This window comes from Cryptotermes secundus, unplaced genomic scaffold, assembly GCF_002891405.2.
Source record: "Cryptotermes secundus unplaced genomic scaffold, Csec_1.0 scaffold263, whole genome shotgun sequence".
NCBI lineage: Eukaryota > Metazoa > Arthropoda > Insecta > Blattodea > Kalotermitidae > Cryptotermes > Cryptotermes secundus.
The window spans coordinates 248,611-268,067 of record NW_019738352.1 but is presented as its reverse complement, the minus strand read 5'-3'; the positions used below and the strand labels follow the sequence as shown (position 1 = coordinate 268,067).

Sequence of the window (19,457 nt, the reverse complement as noted above, 5' to 3'; positions counted from 1 at the left end):
CTGTCTGTCCTTTTTCACTAATATATTTTGAAAAGAAAAAACATGGAACGAAGTAACTAAATAGCTAATAGGAACCACAATAATATAAAAACCTTATTCACTTTAGAAACTTTCTCTCTTACATGCACTTTCTGTCTTTTTAGAGCCCTCCGAACAATATTCTCGTACCTTCTTTTAATACCTCCAAATGACCGCTTCCAAAGAGATTTCCCTGTCGTATTTCTCCATCTTCCACTGTACAGTCAGCTTAGGCATTGTTTAAGACATTTTCCTTGGCAGACTAAGTAAAAACACGAAAACGTTGGGACAGGCGGCAACCCGACTGCTCTTTGAACTCTTCCTACTACAATCTTTCGCTGGAAGAGCTTTCCTGTTCAGAGAATCGAAACGGAATAGACCGATAATCTGGGTTCAGTTACGCTTGAAGAAAATCTTTGCAGTTTCTCCGATGAAGTTGTCAGACCGGCTACTTCAGATGATCTGCGAAGTGTCATTCCATAAAAATGGACATGTAATTACTTGAATCTCATGCAACCAATTCGACGTAATAGAATTTTTTCAAAGTTACTGGGGTTTTGGACTTTTTCCATCGTCCGTAAGTTTAGGTAATAGAGGACACGACGTTTCGGAAAATGGATCTGTTTCCGTCTTCAGGTGAGAAAGGTAGACACCTACTCAGTTGGGCCCCTTAGAAACAGTTAATCTCAATCACTGGAGTTATTCAAGAGGAGACAATAGTCACCCAGCTCTTTATGAAGAAATCTGCCTTTTCTGCAGGTCGAAAAATAATCACCATTTTCACAAGGGCCCGCCACTGCTCCCTGCCTTGATCAAGATAAGCCATTCGATACTAGTTTAAACATTTTAATATTGTACTCGAATCTGCGCGTATCTCTTCCAAGTGACCTTTCCTGTAGGGCTTTCCGATTAAATTTCTTAATGTACTTCACATGTCCATGCATGCTACATTACGGTAACTTTTTAATTGAAAGTGACGCCAAAGGTTAGAATCCCTGCCTGGCCAGTTCTCCACCAGCTGCTATTAAGCTTCAGCTCTGCAATGGATATACCATTCAGTTTAATAAAGTGTGTTCGGAAGAAATGTATCAAAAATATAAAATGTATATCTCGGAAACTAATTCTCACACACGTAACCGATTTATGTCATCGGAAATAAAAGCTTCGAAGTTCTTTCCCCCCCCCCATGCCCGACTTACGCGCATGCGCCGCCACATTTCTGCCACCACGTTAGCAATCACCTGGACAGAGAGATGGCTCGGAGATGGATCGGCAGAGGTGGACCAATCGCTTGGCCTCCTAGGTCGCCAGATTTAACCCCACTGGATATTTTCTCATGAGGTTTCGTGAAGAACATTGTTTACCAGGTTGAGGCCAATGACCGTCAACACCGGAAAGCCGGAATAATTGAAGCCGTGGCTATGGTAACATCAAATATGCTTCAAGCAACGTGGAACGAGGTCGAATATCATCTCGATATTTGTCGTGCCAGAGAGAAAGCCCACATTGAAATTTTTTGAGAAAGTTTTACGTTCAGAAAAATAATTGATAGTTTCCCTTTGTAGTGGTGTAAAACATAAATGTGTATAATAAATATTTTCTGACATATAATTATTTTATTATGGGTACCTTTCTTCCGGACACCCTATACAAAGGCGAGCAAATATTGTAAATGGGACCAGACAGCGTTACAGGTGCCGTGACTGGCATCTGGCTTAAAGCCAGAGGTCTGGGCTGTGTAGATGGACCAATTAGCAGGACTCCTCGTGATACACCCGCCTGCCTCTGTGATCTGTAACTCGCACATCGTTGACTATTGCTAAAAAAACGCAGTAAATGGCCCACTCTGCCGGTTGCTCCCCCATAAAGGCTCCCTCAACAATACTGTCCCTGTTCTGGACATGCTTATCCATCACGTAGACACACATACACACGTGTGTGGGTACAGTCGCACTGTGACATTACTGACCCGACATCTCAACTCAGTAATCAATAATTCGAAGTAAGACAACAAGAGACTGTAGGAAGGCTGAGAGAAGACTGGGATTTGTATGACTAACTTTGGAGAAGCTTATAGTCTGTGGTTCATATGAGCCTCTAATTGAACAGCCAGTGGCCCGTGATATTTCNAATTTTGAAAAAAAAAAAAAAAATATAAGGTATTAAGTTTAGATGGCCGTGAAGTTTCGCATTGTGGTCTCCTGTGTTAGGACACCGAGTAGCGCCGATCACATTGGTCTGTAGATTAATCTCAAGACTTATACTCTACACGTGCTACTTTCGAATTTCGACCAGGACAAATTGCCCCGACTGAGGCCTGCATGACTTCCTCCGACTTCTCCAGGAAAATCCCTTAGTAGTACCTCCATTAGGCAACAACCGATTTCTTCCAAATCCTTTGCAATTCATGAATCTGTAACTTTCCTATAATCCGACTCTGTATTTTCAGTACTTAGAGCATCCGGGATGCATGCGATAGCGTAGTTGGTTGAGGCACTATGCTACAAGACGGAAGATCGTGTGCAAGGGCACGGTAGCGTAGTTGGTTGAGGCTCTATGCTACCAGACGGAAGGTCGCGGGTTCGAGTCCCGATGAAGTCATTGGATTTTTCAATGTACTTAATCCTTCCAGCCGCACCTTGGCGCTGAGGTCGACTGAGCCGCTAACAGAAATGAGTACCAGGATGATTCTTTGGGGGTAAAAGACGACCGGCTCTTAAGGCTGGCAAATTCACCGCCAACGGTGAGCCGATTGTCTAGAAAATGTGGGACCCTCCACCTCTCACAAATCTATAGGACTCCCCGGCCTGTTACAGGGATAGCTCACTGAAAGCATCAGCATACGAAGCAAGACGAAAGAGAGACCTGTAGTCTGAATCGCGCTTCTTTATACCACTCTGCATAGCGTCACGTGACCATTTCACATAGTTTTTAGTTTACTCAATGAAACTCCATGGAACATATTCTTGTTGAGCAGACAAGAACCACTCATCTATTCAAGAGAGTACTTCCCTTTACGGAACCCGAATGTTTATTACATGACCACTTCAGTGGTCCCCGTCCGGAGATACAGTAACCTAGTACTCCCCCTGGTTCAATAATTCTTTAAGATTCTTTTGAACATTTTTCTGCCGTCACGTTTAGTTCTCCAAGTTCTCTCTTCCCTCCAGGATTTTCAATTAAATTTGTGTATGAATGTCTTCTTGCCTGTCACCTACACAAAGGGTACAAATACAGTTCACCTTTAAGGGGCCATAACGTCCTACACACCTTTCAATGTTAACTAACATTCCAGAGGTCATGTCGGCTCCGTCTCCAGGGTCGAATGATAAGACTATTATTATTATTATTATTATTATTATTATGCTTCTTAACAATCTACATCATTACAGAGTATTAAGTAAATGTGCTGTAGGTGGTTAGCTTGCAAGGGAGACATCCAGTGATGTTTGTCCTACATGTAGTCTATTTCATTGATTGATGATGTCTTGGGGCCATGTTCTGTTCAGTCTTCTTGTCACTGGACCGCTGGTGTATAGNAAGCCTGACTTATATTTCGACCCTGAAATTGGAGACTACAAGTTTCTTCGAAACGTCAGTTGACATTCAACGGACTATATGACGTTATATGCCAGAGAAAGCAGTTCACAACTACAGCTGTTAGAACCTAATATACTACAAAGTTAAGCTTATTACGCTTCTCCCTTCCACCCGTTAATTGATCATTTTGAAGTTTGTATTTTCACTTCAGCATTATTTTCGGAAACATTTTTAATATCAAAATAGTTCTACCTTCTTGAACGTGGCACCGTATTTTCTTAGAAAATATTGTCTGTGTTTCGGAGCAAGGTGCTGCCTCCATCTTCATGGTAGAAGAGTAAGCAAGCAGCACACACTCTTCTTTATGAAGATAGCACTTTGTTGCTTTCTCAGACTACTCTTCTGTACATAAAATGGCATATTTCTACCAGACTACACGGTGTCACATCACAGACGATATTACTCTTCATAGCAACTGCTGCATGAACTGCAAGAATTACATTCAAAATTTTTTCTGTTCCATGATGAATTACATGTCTAGAAACGATTTTGAATAGCGCCTCATATAATCCGTACATTGTAAAGTATATCTATCTATCTATCTATCTATCTATCCACCCATCCACCCATCCATCGCTCTACAGCTCTTGTCGACCTTGGCCGATTTTTTCAGTTTCTGAATATGTGCACAGTCGGTAGGACTTCTCGGACCGGGAATCAGCCTTTTGCAAGGCTGTTACCTGCACACAGAACACAAATACAGAATAAACGCACACAGACATCCATGCCTTTAGTGGGATTCGGACCCACGATCCCAGTGTTCGAGAGGGCAAAGACGGTTCATGACTTAGGCAGCGTGGCCCTTGTGAGCAACCTACCTGTCCATTACAATCTTGTTTATATTTTGCCGCTAAAAATACTAAATGAATTCCGATTAAAGTTCTCCTTTGAAAAGTGTACTCTAAGAGCCGAGAAGAGTTACGAGTTACAAGAGAGAAATACGTGGTAGCGGCGGAATCACGCGAACAGAGCGAATTGGAACCAGGAGTGCAGAAGAAGACAAGAGGTCGGCCTCTGAGGACGTAAAGTGGGATTTGAAGATTTTATTTACGTGCAATGTTTGGAGTGATTTGAAGCGCTAGTTCCTGTGTTTTAATTGCGTTACCAGGAGAGGACTAGTGTGTGTGTAACAGTGCGTTATAAAGTGTGTAAATCAGCGACAGCGCTATAGTAATTGTAATTAAGAGAGACTGTAACCAAAGTGCCAATAAATCCAATCATCCGAACTACAACCCGTCATTTCGCCACGCGTACCACCCTACATGTGACAATATTGTCCGTGAAATATTAAAAATAAGCATACAAATAACAAGTGTTATTTGGGTGGGATTCAAATTAAAGAACTAATTCCAAACATCTCGACTCGTGTCGCTGGATACTTGATTCGGATATATGACCATCTTACAGGAAAGAAGTTATTTGTGTGCAAGATTACGAGGTATAGAAATTGTAATGTTCACAGGTAGAGAATAAGATACACAAATTCTAATACTTTCATTTTACAGCGGAAATTCCACCATTTAAATTTCGCCGCAGCTAAAATTTTGTTGATGACTAATCGAATTATTTCGCTTCGCGCCATAGCTACTGTGGGAGCAAGTAAAACAGCACTATTCGCACAGTAGCCATGTTTATTTTCTCTCTCTCTTCCCCTGCATGTCCTCACCATAGAGGAAGGAAATGACATAGAGGAAGAAATGCGATGTTGGTGCGGTTGTAGTTAAGAGACGTCAGTCCTCCACAGCGACAGAAGAACTCGACAACGCCTGAGAGGTAAAGTTATTAAGAGAAAGTTCCATGTGTATACTGCGCAAGTTTACTGAAATCCAGCATCACCATCTGCAGGGTAGTCACGTGATTCTGGCAGGAACTCCTCACCTTCTTATGAATTTCTCTGTATCTATACGACCAGTCGAGTTGTGTGCTACAATACTTTGAAGTATTGTATTTGCCAGTTCACAGAAAACACATGTGTAACTTGGTATCTTGTGTTTGGGTTCTCTGTTCCGGGTTCACTTCATTAAATATTGTATTTTTATTTGCATGTTCACAAAGCCTATGTCCAGAAACATGAATTACAGATGTAATGTATAATATTTCTGTTTACCTTATTAATATTTATAAGATAAGCTAGTTTTCGAACCAACATAATATTATCGAGGATGCGGTAAATTTATGTAAGATTCCTGGTACTCTTTTCTGTGTGACTTTTACTGAGGTTCCTTCTGGATAACAAACAGAAGATTTCCGGGATGTGCAGTTTTACTTTCCTACACAATCCTCACTCCACTTCTACCGCCATCTTCAATGGAGGAATGCTCTCCCTATATAAATATAGCAAACTGAATGTTTCAATCATAAAGATAACTTTTCGCACATTCTTGAAAGCCGTGGCTTCTGTTTCTGCGAGTTGGTAATTGTTGCGTGTCTGAAGTCGAATGTTAGCAGAAAGGAGTGGAAAGTATTTAAAATTCCTACACTTTAAATTCCTACTATGCCACCTGCATACACCGCAATAGTTTAGAGGAGATTTTATACATGAAAAGCATATTTCTAAAATAACTGGAGTTGCAAGAATATTTGAAAACATATATCAAAAGAATATTTGCTTTTATGCTGCTATGTGAAAATATTTTGACTTTCAATTCTCAACATCCTATAGGAGCAACTACGTGCTTCGGTATATTTCAGCAGCTTTGCACTAATGCCAAACATTTTATTGTACAATTCGAAGATTATAGAACGCCAGTATCGAAGGAAGCTACTAGAGAGATTCTTGAACGCGTCCCATTCGTCTCCAATCATCAATATTTACGTATTTCTCTAAGAAGCACATCCATACTGCCCTCACAACCCTCACTGACAATCCCAATGGCAATCTTCTAATGCGTTTCATCTAATAAATAGACTCTAAAAAATAACGATATTTTTGTTTCCGAATGCATTAATGTCACATCAGTTACTTAAAAACAGTCATTTTCAAATAAATTAAGGGTCTGATAGCACACTATTGATTGTGTGATCTACAGCAACATAGGTTCGACAAAGCCGGTCTAAATTATGAGTCGGACTGTCTTAATTTAGAACTGATTCACCATTCAAATAGTATGCTTCATAAGGGAAGGTCGCTGTTTCGATTCCCGATGAGGTCATTGCATTTTTCAATTGATCTAATCCTTCCAGCCACACTGTGGCCCTGGCCGTCGACTCAGCCTCTAATAGAAATGAGTACCGTGAATCTTCCTGGGGATAAACGGCGGCCTTCGCGTAAGCCTGACAAACTTACCGCCATCTGTGAGCAAATTGTCCAGAAATGTCGAAGCCTCGACGTCTCACAAACATATGTGCCTCCATGGCATGTCACGGGGAGAGCTTTACCTTTATAAATTTGCTACTATCTGGGCGGGAGTTCACAGTAAAGCGAGTGTCTGAACTGTGGAGTATTCATACTCATTTCAACGTCCTGTATACTTAGTGGAATTTGTATAAATTATTGTAACCCTTTTGATTCCTACAGCCGAGTACTTTGTGCCAAGCGCTAAACACACGTTTTGTTCCAGTTCACAAGTATTGTGTTTATTTGAGCGCATCCGGCGTTATATAGATATGTTTTCAGGCAAGGGAACAGCTTGAAAACTTTGTTTCAGAATACGAGCTAGGAAAAGAAGTGATGACGAGTTACGGGCTAAATTATTGATATGTTAAAGGGTAAGAGATTTATTTTATGACTATGATCAAGAAAGTATGATGGTCCAAAAACCTGAAATAGGGCTACCAGACTGCAATGTGGTATCATAACCCTGAAGATAACATTACGAACAGAAAATTCATTAGTTACTGATTAGTTCTTTAACGAGTTAATGTAAGTTTGCGAATGAGTTGGTTAGTTATTGAGTCTAGAAGCAAGTTTGTTAGTTGGTGACTGATTCAGTGTGGGTTACAAAATGAATTCACAAGTGGGTGAGTAGATATCTGATTAAGGAAATCAGTGAATAATTTACCTAGCTCTTCAGCGATGTATTCAGTGCTTACGCTAACGGGTGTCTTAAATCAGGTAACCAAGAGTATGTCAATTAGGGAGTATTTTATTGAAGTGAATGGGTAAGTCATTTGGGCAGAGAGCCGATGTCTCCTCGGAGGGTCTTAATTTTTATAGTGGGAAGTTCGTACTCGTATAAATAATAAAATTATATTACATTTGAGTATCCTGTTGCATTGTTATATCACTCACTCATTCGCGTCTATCTTCAATGAAAATTAAAACTATTTATAATCTCGTTAATTTAAAATAACATTAAAATCCTTGCCACCAAGACCCGATATATGGATCGCATCGTTAGGGACGCCATTGAGACTGAACTTCATCCCGACAATATGAACAGAGAGGTGGGGTTTTGTCTCAGCAAGTCATGGAAGCCTCTCATCTGTTCTCTCAAGAAACCTCCGGGACATGACGCCAGATCCACAAGACCACGCAGGTCCATGCCCGACTCGCATCGTAGCCCCTAAGCTTCTGGGTTAAAGCCCTCCCATTAACCTTGTCTTTCTCCCCCCGATACAATATTCTATACCTGCTCTGTGCAGACTACCTGTAGGTCTATCTCCACAGACCCTTCCCCTCTCCTCTCTACTGATTTCCCACGTAACCCCATCCCTTCTGTTACTGCACTTATACAGCTGGGTTTATTCGACTCGGCATTAGTCTGTCAGCATCTGCTCACGCTGGTTCCTCTCTCGCGGGTTTTCGTTTTCCTTCTACCCTGAAGATGGAGGTGATACGCTCCTCCGAAACGTCGGTTAACACAATACGAACACGGCGCCACATCCCAGAAGACGGCTTCCTTCAACATTAAAATCACATAAATTGCTACAAGTTTCGACCCTACTTGGCCATCTTCAGACAATTGCTGATAATCGTTCCTATGCAACGAGCGATACACGTGGCTAACACTACAGAATATGTGTTTTCTATGTAGTTCGCATATACCCATTGATAGGTAACGGATCAATAAACACGTATTCTTGATAACACGTGACACAAGTTTTAAATGAGGTCGGACAAGAGGCTATATAACGAGAGCATTTTGTAGCTAGATGGATTAGAGAATTGGAATTTGGAGTTCAGAAGTTGTAAGAGAATTGCTGTGGGAGGCCGATAATTAGAATTGAAAGCGTACAAAGGGAGTAGAACGGAGCACTAGAAAGAGAATGGAGCGTGTTCTAGTGATTTGTGAAGAGGGTAGATTAGCGATAGCGCTATAATTGGTTGTGATTAAGAGAGATTGTACAGGAAGGTGTCAATAAATCTAATCATCTACTCCAGAACCCGTTATTATTAGTCACGGAACCATAACCACGTGATATTTTGCCTATAGATGGCGAAGTAGGGCCGATCATGTAGCAGTTGATGTGATTTTAATATCATTTTAAATTAAAGAGAGATTTTGAACAATTTGAATTTTCGTTACAGACGGGGGCAAATGAGTGCGTGATACATAATAAGACGTCAACTTTTACTTGCAGGAGGACATATTTGCATTCTACGTCATAAAATTCATTTAATTTATGTTGTTTAATAACATAAGATATTTTCTTTTAAAGCCAACAGAAATAAGAGATTCGTTCTGTACAATACCGTATTTACGCATGTATAGGCTGCACATTTTTTGCCAAAAATTCAAGAGGAAAACTGGGGTGCGGCTTATATTCGAAATATTCGAAATCACACTTCATTTAAAAAAAATATATTCATAATTAGTAATACAGGGTGTAATACTCCTGAAATAATATTCCAAGAAAATTATTTTTTCTATAATTTCTGTCTGAAAATTGTGCTGCGGCCTATACACGCACGCGGCCTATACATGCGTAAATACGGTATATGCAGAAATAGTTAGGGTAAAGCAGGCGATACAGACCTTTCCAATTTCACATTTATTTATTTCTGCCTTAATACCAGTGTTTTTCGGCCTGCGTGCTCTAGTAGGCATTCGAGCAAATAACATATATTGTATGTAGAGGCAAACTCCTCAAAATTTGATAGTCTCACATCTGCCTCGTTCTTAATATGTTTGTACAATGTAGATAAAAACCTACCGTGAAAGCACTGGCAAACATGTTTTAGTACATAAGACTAGACCCTGAAGAAGCTACGTCCCAAAACCGGCTAACAAGATCGGCCTAACGACCTGAGTAATCACTATCATAGATATCTCATATATGTACTTACATTACATTGCACACTCCTGTTGCTCCCTTTGGAGCACAGGGTATACGTGAAAAGCGTTTACTTCACTTCAATTTCTTAGTCTCAAGAGACACCGTAGAGTCCAGTGCTTCTCAACCGGCGGGCCGCGGCCCAGTAGTGGGCCCTGGCATCAATTATACTGGGCCCCGAGAGGCTCTTCTGGAATTTGTCATTTTCATTTTCTAAGCATTTTTCATTAATAAATATTTTTTTTTGTGGAAATATTCTGAGGAGAATAATATTTGTGTCGAGAAGCTCAGACACAGAACACCTAAATCTGTGTAGAAAATGTCAGTGACCAAGCCACATATTTTTAAACATGGAAGTATTCATGAATGATCGGGAATTTTCAGACATCCAAATCTTTCAACATTCGGGAAAGGCAATACCGGTGTTTATGACCAGTTATAAAAATTCCAGATTTACATGAAATAGCAGTGAGGTTTCTTCTTTGTTTTTCCACCACATATATTTGTGAAACTGCATTTTCATCTTCAATAACTCGAGTAAGATTCGAATCCACGGACACTGTGTTTGGGCGGGCGAAGGCAATTCATGCCTTACACCGCGTGGACAGTGTGACCGGCAATGTCACATATAATAAATATAATTTTCATCAGTTGATTCTTCAATCTCTTTTGTAGCTGACCTCAATCTCTCTTCTTTCTTCAGGATGAGAGTCCAACAGCTTACGAGTAATGCGATTGGTTGGCATTTCGAAATAAATTTGCTGTAATTTTCTTCCTTTCTCTCCTAGGTGTAATACATTCATTTCTCCCTTCTTCTTTTTCATCTTTCTCCTACAGTCTGCCACTGACGTCAGCAATCTCATTCCAGTGGGCCTGAACTGTTGGATTATTGTTTACTTAATGCCCAGACATGTACTAGACACAATTTTAGATTCGGGCGAGGGCACGCAATCTCATTCCAGTGGGCCTGAACTGTTGGATTATTGTTTACTTAATGCCCAGACATGTACTAGACACAATTTTAGATTAGGGCGAGGGCACGCCAAGGAAACTGGCAACAACAACGCAACCGAAATTTCCGAGAAAAATCGCCGATTTTATCAAGCAAATGGTTTGCAGATTAGCAGGCGCACACTGAGGAAACTTATGCCTGAGCAGTTGCTCACAGCATCTTAAAAGGGGCATGTTCGTCCGACGTCATGCATGACTGTATTCTTTATTCCCGCGCACTTACCTTCTGCAGGGGAAGACAGTAACACTGATCCTGTCATAATGTGGTAGTAGTTGAGACCGACTGAGACAGCGTGAGAATGGGACAACTACAATAAGGAAAATAGTTCGATGTTAATTAAAGTGTTTTAATTAAGTTCAATTTATTTTAATCAGGAATTATCACTTTCACAGGCTACACGAAGCGCAACAATTTTAGCAAGACAGAAGGCACCTGATTGTGGCCGTATACAGCCGAATCCTGTAATGTGGAAGAAAGGGGACTATATAGAAAGTTGTATATTTAAGACGGAAATATATGTGAAATAAATGATATATTAATGCAAGAGGATGCCTAAATATAGTATTAGGAAAAGAAAAGATTGGGTGCATCTGTTTTTCTGTAACAATTTAAATTGTGGGGCTATATTATTTCGAAAGAACTCAACCTGGATCCACACTCCTTCGTCTCATGAGAAATTCCTTCCCAAGCCAAATATATTTTGTCCAGCTTAGCATAGTCAGGGTGGCGTTTGTCATATATACCAGGCTCTTGTTCAGTTAACTGCACAACAACAAAATTAGCAGCTTAGTCAAACTTTCATGCCATCTTAAGAAACAAATGAATCACTGAAGCGTCTTATAGAACAGCTGACATTAGGAAACCATGCGGCAAAGCAATTACGAGAAGACTGGCATGTTCCGTTGCTTGAAAGTTGAGTTTCTCAGTCTTTGCGCGAGTTGCGATGTCCTGCCCTCAATATGCGCTGCTCCACTCAGTAACACGTGTTCAACTCAGGTTGATAACAGTTCTTGGAAATTGCGTTTGCGTTGCGGTTGCCAGTTTCCTTGGGGTGGCCTCGCTCTTACAGTAATAGAGGAGCATGACTGAGTGCGGAAGGCACTACAAGGAACAGCACGAGTGAGGAGAGACAGTGTACAGACACTTCATGGATAGTACAACTGTTGCAGGTCAGATGTCAGTGATGGAGCCGGAACCGGAATTCCTTCAACCACTGGAGAACCACACCGTGACACAGGGTCGCGACGTATTCTTTACGTGCGTTGTGAACCACCTGGGTCCCTACAAGGTAAGTGTACGGAGAGATTTACGCTGTTAGTTAACTTGTGCATCTTGAATCCAGCTTACCAGATGAACCCTTAGGAGGAACCACTGCTGGGTGGGTGGTCACGCCTGTGGTATTTCCTATTCGTTGTGATAGATGAGTACGGTTCATCAATGAAATGGTAACTGACAGGCGAAAACTGACTTACTCATTTTTAACCAAAATATTGCCACTTCGTTCGCCATGAAATTTACACAGAGTTCCCTTAGATTGAATTCCATCCTCTGAGACTATAAACCAGCGTCCAAGCACATCAGCCACAGCTCAATCAAGAAGTTCAAACTTTCCCAAAAATAACTTCATTGTTGCTACCAAGAAATCGGATTAATATATGGGTCTACTCTGGTTACTAGGACTAAATTATACATTTTCTCTCGTAAATCCACGTCCAGGGACAAATAATTACGATCAACCATAGTAATAGAATATTGACATTAATATTTTATCACATCTTAGCTTAACGACAGTTTATTTCTATTCACAAGAATTACTTCCATCGGAATATTAATATGCCATTTCATAATGTAAAAAGGTCGTAATTATCAGTAAACCTTATGTTTAATCTTCTTCTGACAAACGACACGACTGTATTCCATAATATAAAATATTTTCAATGATTATGTCATATATTAATGTGAATTAATTATAAATTGTATTTCATATTAATTTCGTAAGTCATTTTAATAATACAATATTTTACAAGAAGAAAGATAATTGTTTTTATGATCAAAAGAAGGTGAAACACTCGTATTTTTTCTCGCAACTTATACACGCACACAACAAAACGAGATGCGAAACACCGAGAAAATATCATAGCTTCACATAAAATGTTCATATTATTAGGCCTTCTCTAAAGCGTAAAATTAAGTCATGTGTGTAGATATATGTTCGTCTCTGCCTTTGTTGTCTAGTTATCAGCACCAGAATTTTTCGATAGGTTTTCTTTTTTTTATTCCATATGGGAAACATTCATTAAAAGTTTCCAAGAAATTCCGATTATAAGCCGCATTGACCCACAATGAACTAAAACCATAAAATCCGTGGTTCTAGTCCGTAAGCGAACTATACCGACCGAGAGACCGCCGCTTGTTGGCGAAGTTAGTGACAACACTAGCGGATAGATGATGTCACGTGGTCAGCGCAACGAATCCCCACGGCCGTTAATTTCGGTTTTCTAGACCGGAGCTGCTATTTCCTTGAAATAGCTACTCAATTATCATCACGAGGCTGAGTGGACCCCATTCCAGAACTACTACTTCTCAGAAAATCTGGTAGCGCCAGGAATCGAACCCGAACCTTTGGATCTGTAGGCAGAAACTCTGACCACTAGACCACAGAGGCGGTCAACTAAAACCATAAATGAATAAATTAAAGCTAATAAATTACAAACAGCTGTAATTGGACATCCATTTTATTAAAATTTGGAGTGAAATTTTCATATCCCAGCACCATTATTGGTCATATTTTAAATTACTCATGAGGTGTGTTAAATTCAATCCTAAAATAGAGAAAAAGTAAGGATCCGCGAAAAAGAAATCTCACCTAGAACTGCAGCCTATTTATAAAATAGTCTGGGATATCTCGTGTACTTAGTGATCCGTTCAGATGGCTGAAAGTTCTGCTTGAATAAAGATTCAGATGCGGTCCCGCAACTTACATTTCCTTCATTCCCCTTCTCCCATCACCAGCAATAACTTGAAGATAGTCTCTAGCTGACAAGGAGGAATTCTCCCAGTTCCATCGCATCAGCCGAAGTGCTGGAGCATTCTGACGCTCAGAGTAGCGAGAGAAAGGAAGAGAGGGATTGCCCTTTATCGGCGAATGAACGTCAGCTATTTCATCTCACGACTCCAGAAAATCTGTCGTATTCCAGAATTTAGCTGCACTGCAATAATCTGACCAAATGCTCCTTGAACTTATTTTCGTTTCCTCGTAATTCCTTTATATGGTTATTCAGATTTCTTGCTGGATTTTAAGCGTTAACTCCTAAAGATGAAAAAACAGTATATGAAACAGGAGACGGGATAGTGCAATCGGTATAGTGACTGGCTATGTGCTGGACGACAGAGGGGTCGGAGTTCGAGTCCCAGTACGTTCAAGAATTTTCTCTTCTCCACGTCGTCCAGACCGGCTCTGGGGTCCACCCAACCTCCTAACCAATGGATAACGGGGGCTTTTTCCCGGGGGTAAGACGGCCGTGACGTGAAACAGAACATTCACCTCCAGCAAGTACTCAGATTAAGAAAATATGGAACTATATATCCAATACCCAATATGCCTTCATGGTGTTGTGCTTAATTAGTTAATCACAGGTACAACTTTACCTTACTTTACACATATTTGAAACTGTTTCCTTCCTTCCTTCCTTCCTGCGTTAAAATATATATATTTCTGGATATTTTAACGTTATATAAAGTTCAAAAGAAAACTGTTCGCAACCAAATGAATGGTAAATGGGATAATAGAGAATTTTTCCTTGGAAATAACATCAATTTTGAAAACGTGAAAAAATATAAGGATAATATTAAAATAAATTTATGTCCAAGAAAACCCTGGGTTGTTACCGTGTATATTGGATTTAACTAGCTTATAGTCCTGTCAATTTGTGGGGTTTAGGAACAGCGGTATTTAATTTACTACCATAGACACACCGAGTGACTCACTTATTCACTGACTTGACTGACTTAACTGACTGTTAGTAGTTAGATATATTTGTGCCTATGCTTACAGATGAATAAGATTTTTGCATTAAACTCTCTTGTACCATGAATGTTCCCTTCCTTCATTTATTTCTCTCTTTATGTTTTCCTTAAAGACGCTGTCAGTAGATTAGGCTATAATCCCTCCAATAATAGGCTGATAGTGAAATACCGTGACCTGATTAAAGCAGCACTCTCTTGGAATTTGTATGAAGAGACCGACTAATGCAACAAAGAGCCTACGTCAGGATAACCGATTTGTAGGTAGAGATTTAAATTTGGGACCTTTTGAATACTTATAACGAGTGCTATCCATTCTGTTTATGACTTTAATTTTATTATAATTTAAAATAAAAGTACTACCTATTAAAATGTAAGTATGCTGTGTTATGTAGCCAGCGCTCCGCATCTGCAGGAAACTGTGAACCAGTCCTCTAACGTTTCTTACTAACCCAAATTTAGTTTACAGAGACGTGAAACTTCGTTTACCAATTACTAACGTTGGTGAGGACTCTGTACTTCCCTGTTAAGTACGTTTTCAAGAGTGCAAGTAACCACATCTCGTGCAGGTTTCTCACGTTGGGGAAGATTGTTTTCAGGTGCCTTGGCGCTGATGTGGAGGGGCTGATGTGCACAGTGGAACTTCCAAATTAATTCTCTGGTCACACTTACAAAAGTCAGTTGGCAAGTAAGAAATTTGTTAAGCAACACGCAGAAACCACAATCGAATGGTACAACACAGAACTCTCGCAACCTCAGAGTAGGACAATTAAATAAGATCGCAGGAATGTAGGATTCTCCATGCAAGAGAACCGTTTCTCTGCGCGAACCCCTCTTGAGATTTACTTCAAATGAATTAAGAAATTAAAGCATTTAGTCACTTTGTAGCGTTGTTAAATGGCTTGGAAAATGAAGTTCTTGGCCTTGTAAAGCTTCCAAGACAAATGGTGCTTCTGTTTCCAAGATTCCTTTTTTATTCTTTTTCCCCTTCCTCCTTTCCTTTGCGAGCAAAATCTAGACGGCTTGTGAGAAGATGGAGCTGGATATCGCAACGCCTGGAATTGTTCAGTTTGACCATTTATCAAACGGTTCTCATTTCTCTTGAAGCGAAGTAATCTTAAATGTCTGAAATTAATTTGTTCCCCTACTATAGTCGAAAACAAACCGAGAAATCACATATTACGATATATCGAGTTGTTGAAACGTCTATGTAATACTCAGAAAGCAAACTATCCAACTGTGAAGATGCTTTGAGGTCAGTAATTCATCCAACAAACTGGTCAAAGTAATGAAATGTTCCAATCAGTACCTGCCACAATGTGAGTTACATCAAAGTAAATTGAATGTAAACAGGGCATACATCCCATAAATTATTACGTAAAACTGAAATCTGTTTTCGAATTAAAACTCCACTATGCAACTCTTCAAAATAAGGCAAGGATATTAAAAACTGTAGAGTCCGAGATCTCTCTAGTAGGACGCCCCCCAAACCAAGTTTATTTCACATCTCCGCTTAAATGTCATTAGGGAGAACAGAAGTGTTAATGGACACATGGGCATATCGTAAACCCGAGCATCGAGATAAAGAGTTTAGCGCATATGCTTCCTGTTTGGAAGATCCCGAGTTCAAGTCTCGACCCGGGGACCGAGTACGCTATCTGACGTTCTTCTTGTTAATCAGTTTCCCCAACATGCAAATTTCAGCGTAGTAGTTCAAATAATTTTAGGGCATTATCCTTATTATTAGAGCCCACATCAATATTGCAACATCTACGTGTAGAATATGTTTCTCACTAAAAGTGTAACTTTAATACTTTACGATGTTGTTAAAATCATGAAATGTCATTAAGACGTTAAAAGTATAATTTATACACTAAAAGTGATTNACGGCGCAAACAAGAAGCACAAATAAAACATGAACTAGGTGCCAAAACAACATACAGGAACTAAAAAATTGCATTACAAGATTGTTTTAAAAGTCAGACAGACTTAAGCAGGACTGCTTTTACCGGTTCTCACGGTCTCTTTGCTTGCGGATTTCTTATATTTTCCCTTCTACCCTGAAGATGGAGGCGATACGTTCCTCCGAAACGTCGGTTAACACCACATATACACGGTGCCAAATCCCAGAAAACTGCTTTCTGATTATAAGTTTACTAAAAGTCTCTCATTTTTCATATGTGTCTTAATTTACAACATGTTTCGGCCGCACATGGGCCATATTTTCAAAAATATTGTTGCATTATTGACGGGTGCTTTAATAAGAAGGATAATGCCTCAATGCAACGGAATGCTGAAATATAATATTGTAGGACAGCTTCCTTCCACATAACTTCCATTTCATTATTCACCAATCACCCGATCATTCGATGTCATATTCTGAGCACATTTAAAGCGTCGATAAATAAACCCGTCTCTTCCCCTCAAAAGTCTTAAAAACTTTAGTATTATGACTGCTATGACTTGTAGTATTATAAATTGTACATGGTATTATTTTGAACTTTCAGTTATACTTCATGTAATGTACATCATAATATTACGTAAATATTTCGCTGGTTTCCGAAGCACTGACCCGGAATGTGCATAGATTATACGTATTTTCCTAAGTAACCTGGTTCATTGCCACACCTAGGAACATTCCTTACGTCGATATTAACATTCCGCTATTATTGTAATACTCTTAATATCGAAAAGTTAATTATACGACTTCTATCTGTTTAATAAACAGGTTTTCATGGTTACATGCCAATTTTCATAGAAGAGCCTTTTTGCGCATTTGAATCCCTACTTTTGTAGTAATTCTTTGAGAACAAAATTATTCGAAGTAATAATTTTCATTATAATGATGCTGAAATGGGCATTTAAGGCTTAATGACGAAAGAAATATTTGCACATATGCGTTAATATGGTGTTGAAATTCTGAAGAAGAGCTAATCGTAAATGTGCTACTAGCAGTTACAAACAAGTTAATGATTACCTGCAATAATAAAGCTTGGTTAACTTCAGAATCACCCTGTACCGAGTGCGGGGATGAGGAACGTTTTCCAGCAAACCATCCGTAATCCTACTTCACGTTTCTTCAAACAAACTTATTGAAACCGAACTTAAAAATATTTTAGGTGGATGCAGTAGCTTCTGTTCTATACTGAAGATGTAAATCTTTTGGATAAAGATAAACACCATAAATAAGACATGTAAGCTTTTACTGGCGGTAGAAAATCAGTTGGTCTAGAAGTAAAGGCAGAGAAAGCTACCTATATGTTGATGTCTGGTTAGACAGACTGTAGGTCAAGATCATAACGTAACAGATAATTTGGAAAAGTACTGTTATTTGGGAAAGAGTAACAAAAATCCAGATTTGTTTTGTGAGGAAGTTGCGAACAAACTAAAATTGGGTGATGCTTCCTACCATTCAGTTCGGAAATTTTGGTCTTCTCGTTTGCTGTCTACAGTACTGCATACAAAATTATAATTTTGCCCGTAGTTTTGTATGTATGCGAAACTTGGTCTCTGACGTTAAGACAGAAACTTGAGAACCGTGTGCTGAGGAGAATATTCGGATGGACGAGGGATTAAATTCTATGTGGTTGGGGAAAATTGCATAATTGGGAGCTCCATAACTTGTACTCTTCTCCAGATGAAAATTAGAATTATCAAGTCAAGGAGGATGAGACGGCAGGGCATGTAGCACGCAACGGATATAAGACGAATGCATACAGGCTTCTTTTTATGAAATTCAGAAGGCAAGAGACCAGCAGCAAGACGTAGATGTAGATGAGAGAGATTAAAACCCATTAGAGAACTGGGATGGAGTTGTATGGACTGGATTCATCTGGCTCAGGTTATGGACCAGTGGCCGGTTCTTGTGAACACTGTAATGAAATGTCGTGTTCTTTAACATTTTGGTAAATTCTTGTGTAGCTGAGAGATTGGTTGTTTCTCGAGATGGGCAGCTTATGCGGTTAGTTACTATTTACTTAGTCATCCTGGTAGTCAGTTAAAAAGTTAGTTAGGTAGTAGCACCGCTTAATACAAATACTCGTAGTTCTATTCATTTCAGTATTCTACTGTAAATGTGAAGGGAAGTACAGTAGAACTTGGTTATAATGTCATCAAAGGGACCTAAAAATAGTGTCGTTATAAACGAATATCGTTGTAACCGAAATGAGCACTTCCACAGTAGCCTTATGTTAGTCACGTAAAAATCTACCAAAAACCGAGTTAAAATGTTGCATTTTTTAGTGAAATACGTAGTTAAGTACAGACTAACGTAACATTAACGTGGAATTAATATGGATTCTCCATATCGTTTGTACTGTAGAATTCACCAAACCAAATTCGTGGCATACATCAGCTTTTTTCCTTCCATTTTCTATTTCATCAATCACTTTAACTTTCTCTTCAAAGCTTAAAACTTTCTTTTCATTGCCATGTTTTCGCTACTGCACTTCTCTGGGTTTAGGCAGGAACACTATAGGGTAAGTAGACAATGTGAGGTCCTGTTAGACGAGATTCTAGGAAAGGAATGCAGTTAACAACCTTCCGCGTCCTCTTGCACTATTCACGCAGTCCCACCCCACACCCTTGT

General features: G+C 39.6%; 1 protein-coding gene across 1 annotated transcript in view; it reads left to right on the top strand.

The window, feature by feature from the left end:
- The window catches only part of LOC111870755 (lachesin), a gene marked incomplete in the record, with an annotated part of 273,318 nt that overhangs the window by 179,836 nt on the left and 74,025 nt on the right, over nt 1-19,457 (top strand). Inside the window, 1 exon segment of the mRNA XM_033753994.1 lies at nt 12,016-12,134. Coding sequence (XP_033609885.1) covers nt 12,016-12,134 — 119 coding nt within the window.